Source organism: Tachysurus fulvidraco, chromosome 19, assembly GCF_022655615.1.
Source record: "Tachysurus fulvidraco isolate hzauxx_2018 chromosome 19, HZAU_PFXX_2.0, whole genome shotgun sequence".
Classification (NCBI taxonomy): domain Eukaryota; kingdom Metazoa; phylum Chordata; class Actinopteri; order Siluriformes; family Bagridae; genus Tachysurus; species Tachysurus fulvidraco.
The window spans coordinates 22,012,033-22,027,112 of record NC_062536.1 but is presented as its reverse complement, the minus strand read 5'-3'; the positions used below and the strand labels follow the sequence as shown (position 1 = coordinate 22,027,112).

The following is a 15,080-nucleotide window of genomic DNA, read 5'->3' as shown; positions in this document are numbered from 1 at the left end:
TTAGTTACACAGCAAACACACAACCTTATATCTGACGTCAATTGTTGTCTAGCAACTGCTCTCTAATTACATGGACAGGCGATTCAATACTGTGTTGCATTCTGATTTATTGGCCTTGCATCCTTACACAGTTAGGGCTCTGTTACCTTACTGATGGGTGGCCTTGTACTGGGAGTTTTATGTTGTTTTTTCCAGTTAACTAAAAGTTGACGATGAAATTTTGAGTCTTAAGAATGAAAAATATTCAGTTCTCATGTTGGGAATTTCTACCAAAAGACAGGATCAATGCATTCATCAGGCGAGAGTCAGGCTACTGGTGGTGAATTTGTGTAGTGAATCACATTTTCTTGCTGATTTCTTATCACTGTTCCAATGGCCTATACTGTATATCAATCCATGAAGGTTATCAGCCCAACCACTATAATTTTAACTGAAACTACAACATGGTTATTGTTTAAATCAAATAACATGGTCATGGTCAATGTTATGGTCAAAACATGATATTTGCTGATTATACCCACCAACCTAGCCTCAGCTCTGTAAAATATACAAGATATATACAAAAGAAAAATACATCAGATATATTAAGATAAATCAGATTTATTACCACACTCACCTTTAGAAGACCTTAGAAGAGAATTCATCTCCACGGTGTGCACGATTTCAGTGTCCACTGGTGGCACCCAGACATCTGCTTGAGTGTCTGTGGAAAATTTGTGGCAACTCCATGTAAAATTTTAACCATATTTAATTACTTTTTTAAAGCATACTATCTTTTTATATTCTATTACAATGAAAAAAAAAAATCAGTGTAACAATAATCATGCTAGTTATTATTTTAAAAATCCTTACCTTCATGTTCTTCACATTTCTCACCTTCCTCACTCATTATTTCATCACTGTTTAACTCCATTTCCTCTGCAAAAAGTAGAGTGGTACGTTTGGCAGACTTTACACCACAGCCACTTTGTTTCATGTGTCTCATATTAACGAAATACAGTACTGTGCAAACATTTTAGGCAGGTGTGGGGAAAATGCTTTCAAAAATAAAACTTAATTGTTTATTTATCAATTAACAAAATTCAAAGTAAATACACAGGAGAGAAATCCAAATCAAGTCAATATTTGGTGTGACTACAGTTTTTGAAGAAACTCAGCAGATAGGTTGTTCCAAACAAATTGGAGAACTAAACACAGATCTTCTGTGGATGTTGGCTGCCTCAAATCCTTCTGCTTTTTCATGTAATCCCTGACAGACTCGATCAGGGTTCTCTGGAGGCCAAAACCATCACTTCCAGGACTCCTTTTTCTTCACTATTTAGAAGATAGTTCTTAATGACGTTGGCTGTATGTGTGTGGGGTTGTCCTGCTGCAAAATGCATTTGGTCATGATGGTATTGCATAATGGATATCTGCCTGTATTTCTCAGCATTGAGGACACCATTAATCCTGTCCAAATCTCCATTTGCAAAAATGTCTTTTGCTGCTGGCACTGCTGGACGACATCTGATGTCAAACGGAAGTGAGCATGTCTTGATGCAGCAGTATTTCATCTGCTGCATTCATTTTCCATGGCCAACCACTGCATCTACGGTCCTCAACATAGGCTGTTAGTGCTTCTTCAAAATATCTTGAAACCCCAGTCTGCTTTGGACTATTTGTCTGGGAGAGAACATGCTGATGCTGTAGAACTACCTTGTGTCTTGTTACTGTATGATGTGACATGAAACGGTCTTCCACAGCCTTACCTTAGTAGAAGAGTTTGTCTGTTCCTCACCCACATTTAATCTCCTACACAGCTTTTTTTGTTTCAACCTACATATGAAATTGATGATCATTAGCACCTGCTTGGTGTTACTGGTTAATCATACACCTGACTCTGATCCTACAAAATCCCTGAATTTGTCCAAGTGCGCTGGTTTGAAGCCAAAGGTTGGTCAAACCAGCTACTGATTTGATTTAGGTTTTTCTTGTGTTTGCTCACTTAGTACATTCATAAAAATAAATATAATTTTTGAAAGCATCCTTAATTTTAAAGCATTTCTTCACATCTGTCTAAGCATTTTGTACAGTACTATACTTAAAAATAGAAACCCATGACTGTAGATGAGCAAAATAACAAAAAAAATGTTTTTATATACTGTACCATTTGGATCAATAGTGATCTCATCCAAATTCTTGCCCTTAAACTGCCCAACTCTTCCTTGTTCTAACGCCATAAGCACTTTGCTGACTTTTGCAAGCTGTAGGGTCTTTTCAGGAAGGCGATAGTATTCCCGATGAATTCGGATATCATGTCCAAGAAAGTTTGCTAACTGATCCAAGTCCGTGTCCCTCAGATTTAGGACTGTAGAAAGAGTTGCTGCCTGTTTTCGTAATTTTGTGGATGTAAGTGCATATGGACTATCTGCACCACAATGCTTGGCAAAGTTACGGATGCAGTCCGAGCCTCTGTAATGCGACATTGCTGTTGGCCGAGCAAAAAGATAAACATTTTCCTTTAGCACTCCACAAGTCTCCCTGTTCTTTACGAGCAACTCCAATGCACCCAGCATTTTTGGTGTCAGTAGAACAGGAACTGGACGTCGTCTTTTTCCCCTGATGACAATTCTTGAGAAATGTCTGCACAGTTTCTTCTCAACTTCAGACAATGCCCAGTCTACATCAGCATGTGGATCAGAGGTGTCCCTGGTTAAAAATGCAGATAAAGGCATACTTGATACCTCTCCCTCTCTGCGGCGGTTGAACAGGATGATTTGAGTTAAAATGGTTTTGGCAAGTTCGGACCAGTATTTTGTAGAAGACACTGATGATAACTGCTTGACGCATTCATCTTGTGTTTTGTCAAGGAAGGTGTGAAGCTTTTGCACGTCCTTTGTAAATGGCAACACAGTAGGTGCATTCCACTTTAATTCTTCTATATTTCATGCAGCTGTTGCAGAGATCTAATCACACCACCGTTCCTTATGCACATCTTGAAATCCAGTGACTTTCTGTGCCAAGTCAACATCCTTGTTAATCAAAGCTTTAGCTTTTGTAAGCTTACTAAGCTTCATTAGGCTTATTCCAAGTTTTTTTTGCAAGTGAAGGTGTTCTGTATGTGTTGGTTTGATAATCATATCCACATGCATGTCTAACAGCTTTAACTGTCTTCATATAGTTCTGTGGATCTAGGAAATCTTCCATTCTTTTCAAAGATGCAACTTTGCTGCCACTGACCAGTAACCTTCCCAGCTCTCGCAACTTCTGTCGGACATATGCCTCATTCTTAGCAGATATTCCACCTTTGTTCAGCAAGTGTTCTCCCACCTGAATGATGCAGCAGTCATTTTTGACAGCAGCTGTGATTTCATCTAGATTCATGTGGCTTACTGTCTTCCATAATGCTTTGCTTATGTTTGAAGATACAGGTTGTGCATATGAACAGAGAGCTTGGACACGATTTTTTCCAGGTCTTGAGATTTTATCTTTAGTGCTCAATTTACAGCTTTTCATATGCCTCCAGAGAACCTTCCGGGTAAACAGCCCTTGGCAATATGCACAATGCATAAATACAGCGCCTTCTGTTTGATTTTGTGGTTGTCTGTACGGAACCAGTTCTCCTTCGCCTGACTTCATTACAGCTGCATTGTGTGCATAGTTGCCTCTGTGTCGAAGATCATTAAAAAACATTTTTCTTTGCATAGAACCCTTTGGAAGCTGGCAACCTTCAGCTACTTCTTTTTCAGTGGAATGCACATATTCCAAATGTCTTGCCATCTTGTTATAAGGTTTGAAGCAAAACAGACAATAGTGTTTCTTATTGTATACCCTACCACCATCATGTTTTCTTTTGACTGAATTTACAACTACTCTTGCATTTTTCTGAACATTCGTTGGACTGATGCAAGCTACATCACCGTCTCTAACTTGAGAATGATCAGTTACTTCCATCGTCTCATGACTGCTTTTGTCCATGACATTTGGGGTGGTGCTATCAGGGACAGAACTGCTGGGAAGAACAGGGTCTGTGTCTGACCGACACAAATTTAAAGGTTTAACGATCATGCTACTCTCTGAACTGCTCTCATCACTGTCATCTTTGGAGTTTGGGACATATTCCTCTCCACTGTCTGGAGTAGAATCAATGAGCTCATCTGAAGCATCAGGAAGTAAGTCTTTCATCTAAAAATTAATAACAATTTAGTTAATTATGAAGAATTAGTCCTACACTTTCAATGAGAACAAAGTCAATTCAGTTGAACCTGAACAGTGTTCTACTGCAAACATCTGCCCCTCTATTAATTCCTAAATATTCAGCGCCCCACATCTCCAGGGCGCTGAACACCTTCTGACTGGTAAACTACTCTTTAAATTTAAATCTTAATAGCCATCCTTCACCTCAGCACATTGACACAGAAAATGCACACATAGCTCACCCTATAGAAACTGTGTCTGTTCCCCGAGCAGTGAGATCCAAAAGTAAATACACGAGAAGTCCTCGAAATAATCTTACTGTAATTAGACCAGAAAAATGCCAAAGAAACAAACAAAAACAGTTCTTAAAGTTTGGACTTCTGAACATTAGATCTCTTGCACCCAAAGCACTTATTGTAAATGAAATGATCTTAGATAATAGCCTTACTGCACTCTGCCTCACCGAAACGTGGATTAAACCAAATGAATACATCAGTCTAAACGAGTCTACACCATCAGGATATATCTATAAGCACGAACCTCGTCTGACTGGTCGTGGAGGTGGTGTCGCCACTATCCTTAGTGATTACCTCACTGTTACCCAGAGAACACAGCCTAGATTTAGTTCTTTTGAAGTGCTCGTCCTTAATGTTACACTATCGCACGTGCACACGAAGAAATCCCTGATGTCTCTTGCTCTAGCGACCGTGTACAGACCCCCAGGGCCCTACACAGTTTTTCTTAGAGAATTCACAGATTTTCTCTCAGACCTATTAGTTAACTTTGACAAAGCATTAATTGTAGGAGACTTTAACATTCATGTTGACAACACAAACGACGCTTTAGGACTCACATTTATGGACTTACTAAACTCACTTGGGCTCAAACAAAACATCACTAGTGCAACTCACCGACGTAACCACACACTAGATTTAATAATATCACACAGAATAGAGGTCACTGATATAGATATCATACCCCAAAGTGATGACATCACAGACCATTACCTTATAATGTACACACTACCTATAGAACAGACTAACTGTGTCTCACCACGTTATCGACTCGGTAGAACCATTATTTCGACCACCAAAGACAGATTCACAAACAACCTGCCTGATCTGTCTGGACTTCTTAATGTACCCTCAAACTCAAACGACCTAGATGCAATGACTAACAGCATAGACGCTATATTCACTAGCACATTAGACACTGTTGCCCCAGTCAGATTACAGAAGGTTAGAGATAAAACACTTGCACCATGGTATAATAGTCACACTCACACCCTCAAGAGAGAAACCCGTAACCTCGAACGGAAATGGAGAAAAACTAAATTAGAGGTGTTTAGAATTGCGTATAAGGACAGTATGTCCAGATATAGACAGGCTCTAAAAGCTGCTAGGGCTGAGCACCTGAGCAAACTCATAGAAAATAACCAGAACAATCCCAGGTTTTTATTTAGCACAGTGGCTAGTTTAACAAAAAATCAGAAATCTGAACACACTATTCCATCACATTTCAGTAGTGAGGACTTTATGAGATTCTTCACTGATAAAATCGAAAGTATCAGGAATAAAATAGGTGACGCCCAACATATGAGAGCAACCAGTGACACAATCTCACCTAAGGCTTTACACAGCTTTACAAGTACAGGACAGGAAGAGTTAGATAAACTTATTACTACAGCTAAATCAACAACATGTTCACTAGACCCCATCCCAACTAAATTACTGAAAGAAGTGTTACATAAAGCTGGTGAGCCTCTTCTTAATATCATTAACTCCTCGTTATCTTTAGGTTACGTCCCGAAGTCTTTTAAGTTGGCAGTTATTAGGCCACTCATCAAAAAACCTAACTTAGACCCTAATGAACTATCAAATTACAGACCTATCTCACACCTCCCGTTTATGTCTAAAATACTTGAAAAGGTTGTGTCTGTTCAACTGAGCTCCTTCTTACAGGAGAGCAATATCCTTGAAGAGTTTCAGTCAGGTTTCAGGCCCCATCATAGCACAGAAACTGCACTTGTTAAAGTTACAAACGACTTGTTCTTAGCTTCGGACCAAGACTGTATGTCACTATTAGTTCTACTTGACCTTAGTGCTGCATTCGACACTATAGATCACAACATTCTTCTAGATCGCTTACAATATTACACAGGTATTCATGGTCAGGCTTTAAGCTGGTTTAGATCCTATCTGTCTGACCGATACCATTTTGTAGAATTAAATGGTGAATCCTCCAGTTTACTACCAGTTAATTATGGGGTCCCTCAAGGATCAGTTCTAGGACCTCTGCTTTTCTCTATATACATGCTTCCATTAGGGAACATTATTAGAAGACATGGGATTAGTTTCCATTGTTATGCTGATGACACACAGTTATGTATCTCATCAAAACCAGATGAAATAGCCACAGTGTCCAAATTAACTCGGTGCCTTAGAGAGATAAAAGACTGGATGAGCTGCAACTTTCTATTGTTAAACTCCGATAAGACTGAAATACTACTCATAGGTCCAAAAACCAGTGCACATAAACTCTCACAACTTAACTCCCATTTAGAGGGATGTACTATTACAAGTAGCTCGACAGTGAAAGACCTCGGTGTTATACTAGACAGTAACTTGTCTTTTAAAAATCATATCGCCCATACTACCAAAACAGCCTTCTTCCACCTTAGAAACATTGCCAAGCTGAGAACCATCCTGTCTGTATCTGATGCTGAGAAGCTAGTTCATGCGTTCATGACCTCTAGACTGGACTATTGTAATGCATTACTAGGTGGTTGTCCTGCATCTTTAATAAATAGGTTACAGTTAGTCCAAAATGCAGCTGCCAGAGTTCTCACTAGGACAAGAAAGTATGACCATATAACCCCAATTTTATCATCTCTACACTGGCTACCTGTTAGGTATAGAATTGACTACAAACTGCTGCTACTTACGTACAAGGCTCTTAATGGTTTAGCTCCCATGTATCTAACTAGTCTGCTAACACGTTACAATCCTTCACGCTCTCTGAGATCACAAAACTCAGGGCTTTTGGTAGTTCCCAGAATATCTAAGTCTACTAAAGGTGGTAGAGCATTTTCTTATTTAGCTCCCAAACTTTGGAATAGTCTTCCTGATAGTGTTCGGGGCTCAGACACACTTTCCCAGTTTAAATGTAGATTAAAAACTCATCTCTTCAGTCAGGCGTACACATAATACATCCCATAATATCATGCACCAGTACATCAGACCAGCACATTTTTATGAACGGCAGATATGTTAATCCCTTTCCACTGCTTTTCTCTTTGTACCCATCCCGAGGCATCCAGACACTGTACCAGCTCCCATCGTCCTCTGTGGGACGAAGCCTTTGGACATCCACTCAGCCGAGGCCGACTCTAAGAATCCTGAGACATCTCCAGTTAGACTCTGTGGTACTCAGAAGATCAGAAGTCCTTAAACCTCACACCAATACACCATTTGTTTGACTGTATATTACAATCACACCCCCAGTGTCACCCATATGAGGATGGGTTCCCCCTTGAGTCCGGTTCCTCTCAAGGTTTCTTCCTTTACCAATTTAAGGGAGTTTTTCCTTGCCACTGCTGCCTGAGTCATCTCAGACTTGCTCATAGGGGAATAAATACATACACACTGTGAACTATATACATCTAATAATAATCTAGAATTTTTATTCTGTTAATTCTTATTTCTTTTATTATTCGTTATTTCCTTTATCATTAATTATGTCTACCTTCTGCTTTATGTTTATGTTCTGTAAAGCTGCTTTGAGACAATGTCTATTGTAAAAAGCGCTATACAAATAAACTTGAATTGAAACTTGAATTGAATATTTGCACCTTTCTCAGGTACTTATAATTTTGAAAAGAAGTGTAGCTTTATAATGTCCTAGTCATTACTGACAAATCCTATGCTGTGGAATATTCTGAAACAAGCTCTGTTATGAACTACAAAACATGACTTAACAATAATATATTTAACTATAATTAATAATATAAATTGATGCAAGTATAATAATTTGCATTACAGTATATGATGTGTACCAATTCAACATGAAAACCTTACAAAGACACTTTTGGTCCTCCTTAACCTTGGTATGCACATATCTTGTTCATCACTGTCTTCTGATGAAGAATGCTGAAACAAGATGTTAGAAAATTTAGTGCAACCCAAAAAAGAATTATGTAATATAAAACAAAGTATGTCCATTGCAAGAAAAAAATGTTCCATTAACTATAGGAATAAACTTTATTAATTTGGGGTTAGATACAGAACATATCGAAAAACTAATAATTAAGATGTATTTATACACAAATACAAATATACGAGTTGTTTTGTAGTTAATTCTTAAATATGGCAGTAAGCAGCTTTAACACATCATGGCCAAATCATACTTTCAGGGGACCTTTAACACAGTTCAGGTTTAAGTGATTTGTGGGGACACTGTACAGACTACAAATATCACTTCCCCCATACCAAGACTATCACATACACACACTAAACACACTAAAACCTGCTTTGTGGGGACTCCGTATGGACGTCACAAATCGACAGAATTAAAAATAAGGGGCCTGGTTTGGACACTTCAAATGTCACTCAAGTAATAGCTTTCTACACTACGTTTGTCGTCATGTACACCGAAGATGGATTTAAATCATGCTTAGTGCTCCTTGAGACAGTAAGCAGGTGGTAAAGTACAACAAAGAAAGAGAATGCTCTAGCAAACAGTACTACTATGACTGAGATGATGTACCTGTTCAGTCACTGATGCACTAGTAGCAGTATTATGATCCAGAAGAGATGTAGACTGTGATGGATGTTTTTCTTGGACATTGTTCTCATCAGGATTGTCCTCCATAACCTGTAAATGTATTGGATATTTGGAAAATTTAGTGCACCCAAAAGAAGACTAGGTTACACAAAACAAAAATGCTGTCCCTTCCCAGAAAAAAATATATATATTTGTTTTTATATAGAAAAATATATTTTGGATTATAAATTTAGGTATAGAGTATTGGGGAAGAGTTACAATTACAATGCATTCAGCTACTCATACACATAGTTCTCTAGTTAATTCTTAAATATGGCAGTAAATTACTTTAACACATCATGGCCAAACCATACTTCCAGGGGACCTTTAACACAGTTCAAGATTAAGTGACTTGAGGGGACACTGTTCCAAGTAAACATATCCTTTCAACTATCTCAAGACACTCACACACAACTAACTGAAACCTATTTTGTGGGAACTCTGTATATAAACTATAAACCTTTATAAAAATAAAGGACAATATTTGAACACTTCAAAATGTTCATTACAAGAAATGTTAATTATTTCACAATAGGAATTAAGTAATTATGACATCCAGATTATATATTGAATATTATGGCAAACTTTGAGAAATAGATACCTTGCTACGCCAAGGCCAGTCTGTTCCTCCATAATCATATGTAATTTTTTGTCCTTGTTTAATGTCTTTTAATGCAAAGAGACAAAGATGTGGCCTCCTATCCACTTCAATCTTCTTCATTCTGCAATTTGGGTGCTTGTGGTCATCATTAACAAGCCTACCAAAAGATCCATCTTCTTTTGCAGCATCAATACTTAATACAGAAGGGTAAAAGAAAAGACAAAATGTTCAGTGCCTGAATTAAGTGGACAGTTGTTGCAGAGGTAATGCACAACTATCGTGTACAACAACAAACATGTAGAGGTAATGTCCAACTATCAACCATAGTACAAATTAATTAAATTATCAGCTTACCACCAAGTTTTTCCCTTCCACTTGAAGTCGAACATAAACACACCACATGCATCGTGGTAAATTCTTCTCCTTCTTTGAGACTCGATGAAATCAATCATTTCTCCTCGGTACTCTGCCACAAAATCACCTTTGTCAAATGAAGTTAGAGTAAAGATACGACGCCCTGTTAAAGAAAATACAGTGAACTATTTACTCAGGCAATGTAACAATAGTGATTTTAATACTCATTGGATTGTTTTCCTGATTTTGTAAAATCTCTGTGATTCAGATTTTTTTTACACAAAAAAGCATGTTTGTACATTTCTTACCTTTCTCTGAACTTATGTACTTCACCTCTAGCTTAGATGTCTTGTCACTCTTGGTAGTGACATAATAAATGGCATCTGTGAGAGGGCTGATCCTTCGTGGCATTTTAACTCTACCAGAAAATGTTAGTGTGATTTTTATGAGTTTTTCTTTTCCCAGTGATGTTTCTGATGATGAAAATATCAAAAACATGTTTGTAAGTGTAATAAAGCACGTTGTTCAGACAGATCAGATCACAGTTACAGCACTGAGTCGCACCACACCAAGATTATTAACAAAACAAATTCATATCTACTAATGAGCTGTGCTTGGCCAGGCTAATAATATATAACTTTTTTTTTAACAGACCCCATAATTATTTAAATATAGGCCTCTACCAAAGGGTTGCCCAATCAGCTTGTGTTAAATTTTTTAAAAATTGTTAAAGGAATATAATAAGTCAACATGTGGGCTACCAAACGGTTGCACAGAACATTAAAGAATTAAGCTACATTTCTTTGTAAACTTGATTTTTTTTTTATATAAATTAACTAACTATCCGACTGCGTGGTGAAGCTAGTTGGATTAAAGTATAAACACCACTAAACATTCCCATTTCAACTATCGGAGTTGTTTTATTATCAGATTTTCTAATGTGCTTGATAGAGAAGGCGTGCGCGAGCTCAGCTGGCAATTAAAGTCCGCTGGCTTAACAATCCATTTAACCACTTTACCATTGCTATTATTTAAAAATAACGTGTTGAAACACGCAAATAAAAAGTTACAAACATAAAGTACAAAACCAAACAACTTACCTTCGGTTATATTTGGTTTTGAAGAAGTTGGAAAATCTCTCATCAGCACAATTGGAAACAGCCGTGTAATTAGTTAACCAGTGACCGCGGGGGCAGATGGGTATTGTAGTTCTTATCCTACTTCCTGTGAGGTGTTCACGAACCATTAGCGCAGTCAAAAAAACTACACTTCGCCATAACGAGACTGAGGGATTTCATTTCACCGTTTTAGATTTTAAAAAGCGTAATTTGACACATAGTACGAAAATCGAAAGACTGAAATATGGATTAGTATTAATGACTCATAATGATTTGGAAAAAAAATTTTTGATTTATAAATATATCTTAACAAGCTAGCTATCTACCAGTTTAATTAGGCTCTCTACATTTTCTGTTTATTTTAACTTATACTCAAATAGCCAAATTAATGATAAATTGAACAAAACTTTAAACGTATAGTCTTACCACTTTGTTTTATAGCTAATATAATGTTTAAGTGGCAGTAAAGCTACTGCGCATGTGCAGATTACGCACGTACCTCTACAAAGTAGGCGGTACCTTAATTTGCATAAATTAGACATGCAGATTGTGTGAAGGTCAGCTAAGCTCCACCCCAAAAATCGCGTTTCAAGACTACAGGGGGCGACATAGAGCAAACCGTTCACACACACACACCTTGTCCAGACCATGACTTATGGGCCAGAACTAAAAAAACACGGGAGGCACCTATTTAAAGCCTCTCTAACACATTTTAAAGCTTTACCCTTCCGGGGACGTGGATTTTTGTCCCCATAAAGATTTTGGTCCCCATGATGTTGCTGTGTAAACGGAGTGTTGTCCCCAGAAAGTGATAATTACAAACACGAGAGGACACACACGAGCGGACACACACACACAGAGGAGGGATGCACCTGTCCAGGAAATCAGACACACTAGAGATGTGCGCTTCAGTAAACGTCACCCAAATCCGCTGCTTCACACACACACACACACACACACACACACACACACACACACACACACACATAACTACACAAACGCACACACACTCACACTTATAATCACAGACACACACACACTCATACACACAGAAACACCTCACACACACACACACACTCATACATACATTCACACACACACACACACACACACACACACACACACACACACACACACACACACACTCATACATACACACACGCTCTCTCTCGCTCTGTCTCTCTCTCTCTCACACACACACACACACACACACACACTCACACATACCCACACACACGCACACACACTCACACTTATACTCGCACACACACACGGACACACTCATACACACACAAACACGACACACACACAAACTCATACATACACACACACACACACACACACACACACACTCATACATACACAGTCATGCATACATACACACACACACTCATACATACACAAAGGGAGAGAGGGAAAATGCACCTGTCCAGGAAAGCAGACACACACACACAGACACACACACACACACACGCTCTCTCTCTGTCTCTCTCACACACACACACACACACACACACACACACCACACACACGCACACACACACATACTGTACACACACACACACACACACACACACACACACACACACACACACACACACACACACACACACACACACATAGAAACCCATGCTTACCTTCATGAACCACATTGAAGTATTTATCAGGACACCCAGTGACCATCATGGTTTACTGGGACTAATTTTTCTTGACATCCATCAACTAAAATACACAAACACCAAATTTTTATTTTTAGTTATTAATCATAAATCAAACACACGGAGGAAGGAGGTGCACCTGTACAGAACATTACACACACACACACAGACACACACAGACACACACACACACACACGCATACACACACACACACACACACATACACAGATACACACATGCACACGCTCACGCGCAAGCACCCACACGCACGCACGCACATACACTCGCGTATGCGCACTCCCACGCACACACACTCGCGTATGCGCAAGCGCACGCAAACACACACACACACACACACACACACACACACACACACACACACACACACACACACACACACACACACAGACACACACACACCCCTGCACTAAAACAGAAGCTTTAATAGATGTTTATCAGCAGAATCCTGTCTCTACACCACATACACTCTAACTGCACATTTCCTCTCACACACATTGAGCTTATTTTTATTTATTTGTCATAAAGAAATAAATCACACTGGATTTGGGGGAAAATATTGCTCTAATCACTGAGTTTACATTGAGGTGTGTATTTTGTATGGAGTGATTTGATCATTTTTATGCAGTGAATTTCAGCTAGAAGTTTAAATAGAATACAATAAGTGTGATGTAGAACAGTCCACATATCACTCACCTCTTTGTGTGAAGCTTCTTCTAGCCATGTATCTGTGGTTGATCTCCTCATAGACTGCCTCAGGCTCAGACTTATGTGCCATCGTCATAGAGACAACTGGGAGTGGGGAATAATAATAATAATAATAATAATAATAATAATAATAATAATAATAATAATAATAATAATAATAATAACTCTATAATATAATATTAAATGTATTTATAGTATGAATGATAATATGAGAATGAGATTTTAAATAATATAATAATAAAATGTGTGAAAGTGTGGTGCCTCTACTGAGCACTCTGTTCTGGTAAAACAGTACCAGCAGAAGCACTAAGGCCAGGAAGAGCAGCATTCCCAACACATAGAGAACCAGTGAAAGGAAGGATGGAGGTCCAGTTCTTACTGAGGTCAAAAACACAGAAGAGGATCTTGATACGACGCTGTCATCATAAATATTTAGAACTTAATGAACAGTAATAAATTTTACATTAAACAAATACACACCTGGTTTGGTGGTGGTGGTGGGGGTGGTCGTGGTGGTGGTGATGGGTGTAGCAGTGGACACGGTGGATATGTCTGTATTCACAGAAAGAAAAACACTGTCTCACAATAAAAATTTTATGACATGAAACTTATGAAGTTTATGACATGCTGATCAGTGTTTACAGTTCAGGGTCTGAGATTTCAATCAAACATCTAAGATTCTAAATAAAAGTTATCAAGTCTTATCACTGAGACAGAAAGCTGAAAAATTAGCACACCCCTCTGACCTGTACAGGTGACTCCAGCAGGAGAGCAGTCAGTGTGATTCTTCAGGGAATGATGACAGTCCCACAGGTGAATCTCATCCCCTCGACACTTCACTCTCTTCAGCGAGAAAGTCCCTTCACTAGAACCAAACCGAACATCAGCACTCAGCGCCGACCCACAACCCAGCTGTCTGCACACCACCTGAGCGTTTGTGTTCGTGATGTTCCACTGATCATCACAAACGGAGCCCCACGTAAAGTTATGATACACCTCCAACCTCCCAGAGCAGCTTCCCTTTCCTCCACTCAGCCTGAGAGACCAGTGTTCTACATCACACACATCACACAAGAGGAAACACACCAACACTGAATAACAGCTCCAGTCACACAGCTCACTACAACACCATGACCATCTAACCTTATATTATACTCAACATGGTCTAGTTTACTAAAAACAGGTTTTGTGGTGTTCTGAAAAAGAATCTTATACCAACTAACTACAAACATCCTGAAATTCAGCTGCTAACTTTGATGTGTGATAAATAAATTAATTGTCTGCTGAATAAATTCATCTGAAGCAGTAAGATCAGACTTTGGTTTCTGTTTACTGATTTTATCTCTGATGGACTGGTTTTCATGAAATGTGAGAACGATTGATGTCCTCAGGATGGATCTATGAGGAAATACATTAAAGTTCTCTTAAAATGATTTTATAAATACAAGAGGAAATCTCTTCTGTCACCATCAAATCCACATGAAGAACAGGACTAAAAGCTTCTCCTTATATCTCCTTACTTGAGCAGGGTTTCTGAGAGGGAAGTAAAGAGCAGTTTTCTGGTGGACGTGGAGACTTTCCATCATCTGCAGTAATAAAATCAATGCATTAATTTTTCACATGCA

The 15,080-nt window shown here is 38.6% G+C and overlaps 4 protein-coding genes and 1 pseudogene across 8 annotated transcripts in view; 2 read left to right on the top strand and 3 right to left on the bottom strand.

Annotated features, from left to right (window-relative positions):
* LOC125139583 overlaps positions 1-10,620 on the bottom strand; it is an 11,662-nt gene extending 1,042 nt beyond the window's left edge. Inside the window, exons 1-8 of the mRNA XM_047803986.1 lie at positions 10,261-10,620; positions 9,953-10,115; positions 9,599-9,791; positions 8,941-9,048; positions 8,253-8,324; positions 2,147-3,646; positions 853-918; positions 617-703 (exon numbers count right to left, since the gene is read on the bottom strand). Coding sequence (XP_047659942.1) covers positions 617-703; positions 853-918; positions 2,147-2,714 — 721 coding nt within the window. The 5' untranslated portion in view covers positions 2,715-3,646; positions 8,253-8,324; positions 8,941-9,048; ... (1 more) ...; positions 9,953-10,115; positions 10,261-10,620. The remainder of the gene's footprint in view (positions 1-616; positions 704-852; positions 919-2,146; positions 3,647-8,252; positions 8,325-8,940; positions 9,049-9,598; positions 9,792-9,952; positions 10,116-10,260) is intronic.
* LOC125139589 overlaps positions 1-13,503 on the bottom strand; it is an 18,629-nt gene extending 5,126 nt beyond the window's left edge. Inside the window, exons 1-2 of the mRNA XM_047803995.1 lie at positions 13,444-13,503; positions 12,708-12,792 (exon numbers count right to left, since the gene is read on the bottom strand). Coding sequence (XP_047659951.1) covers positions 12,708-12,756 — 49 coding nt within the window. The 5' untranslated portion in view covers positions 12,757-12,792; positions 13,444-13,503. The remainder of the gene's footprint in view (positions 1-12,707; positions 12,793-13,443) is intronic.
* LOC113650187 (B-cell receptor CD22-like) overlaps positions 1-15,080 on the top strand; it is a 1,781,460-nt gene that overhangs the window by 571,351 nt on the left and 1,195,029 nt on the right. The window lies entirely within an intron of this gene.
* LOC113663456 overlaps positions 1-15,080 on the top strand; it is a 644,552-nt pseudogene that overhangs the window by 407,352 nt on the left and 222,120 nt on the right.
* LOC113663459 (B-cell receptor CD22-like) overlaps positions 1-15,080 on the bottom strand; it is a 157,486-nt gene that overhangs the window by 29,317 nt on the left and 113,089 nt on the right. The window lies entirely within an intron of this gene.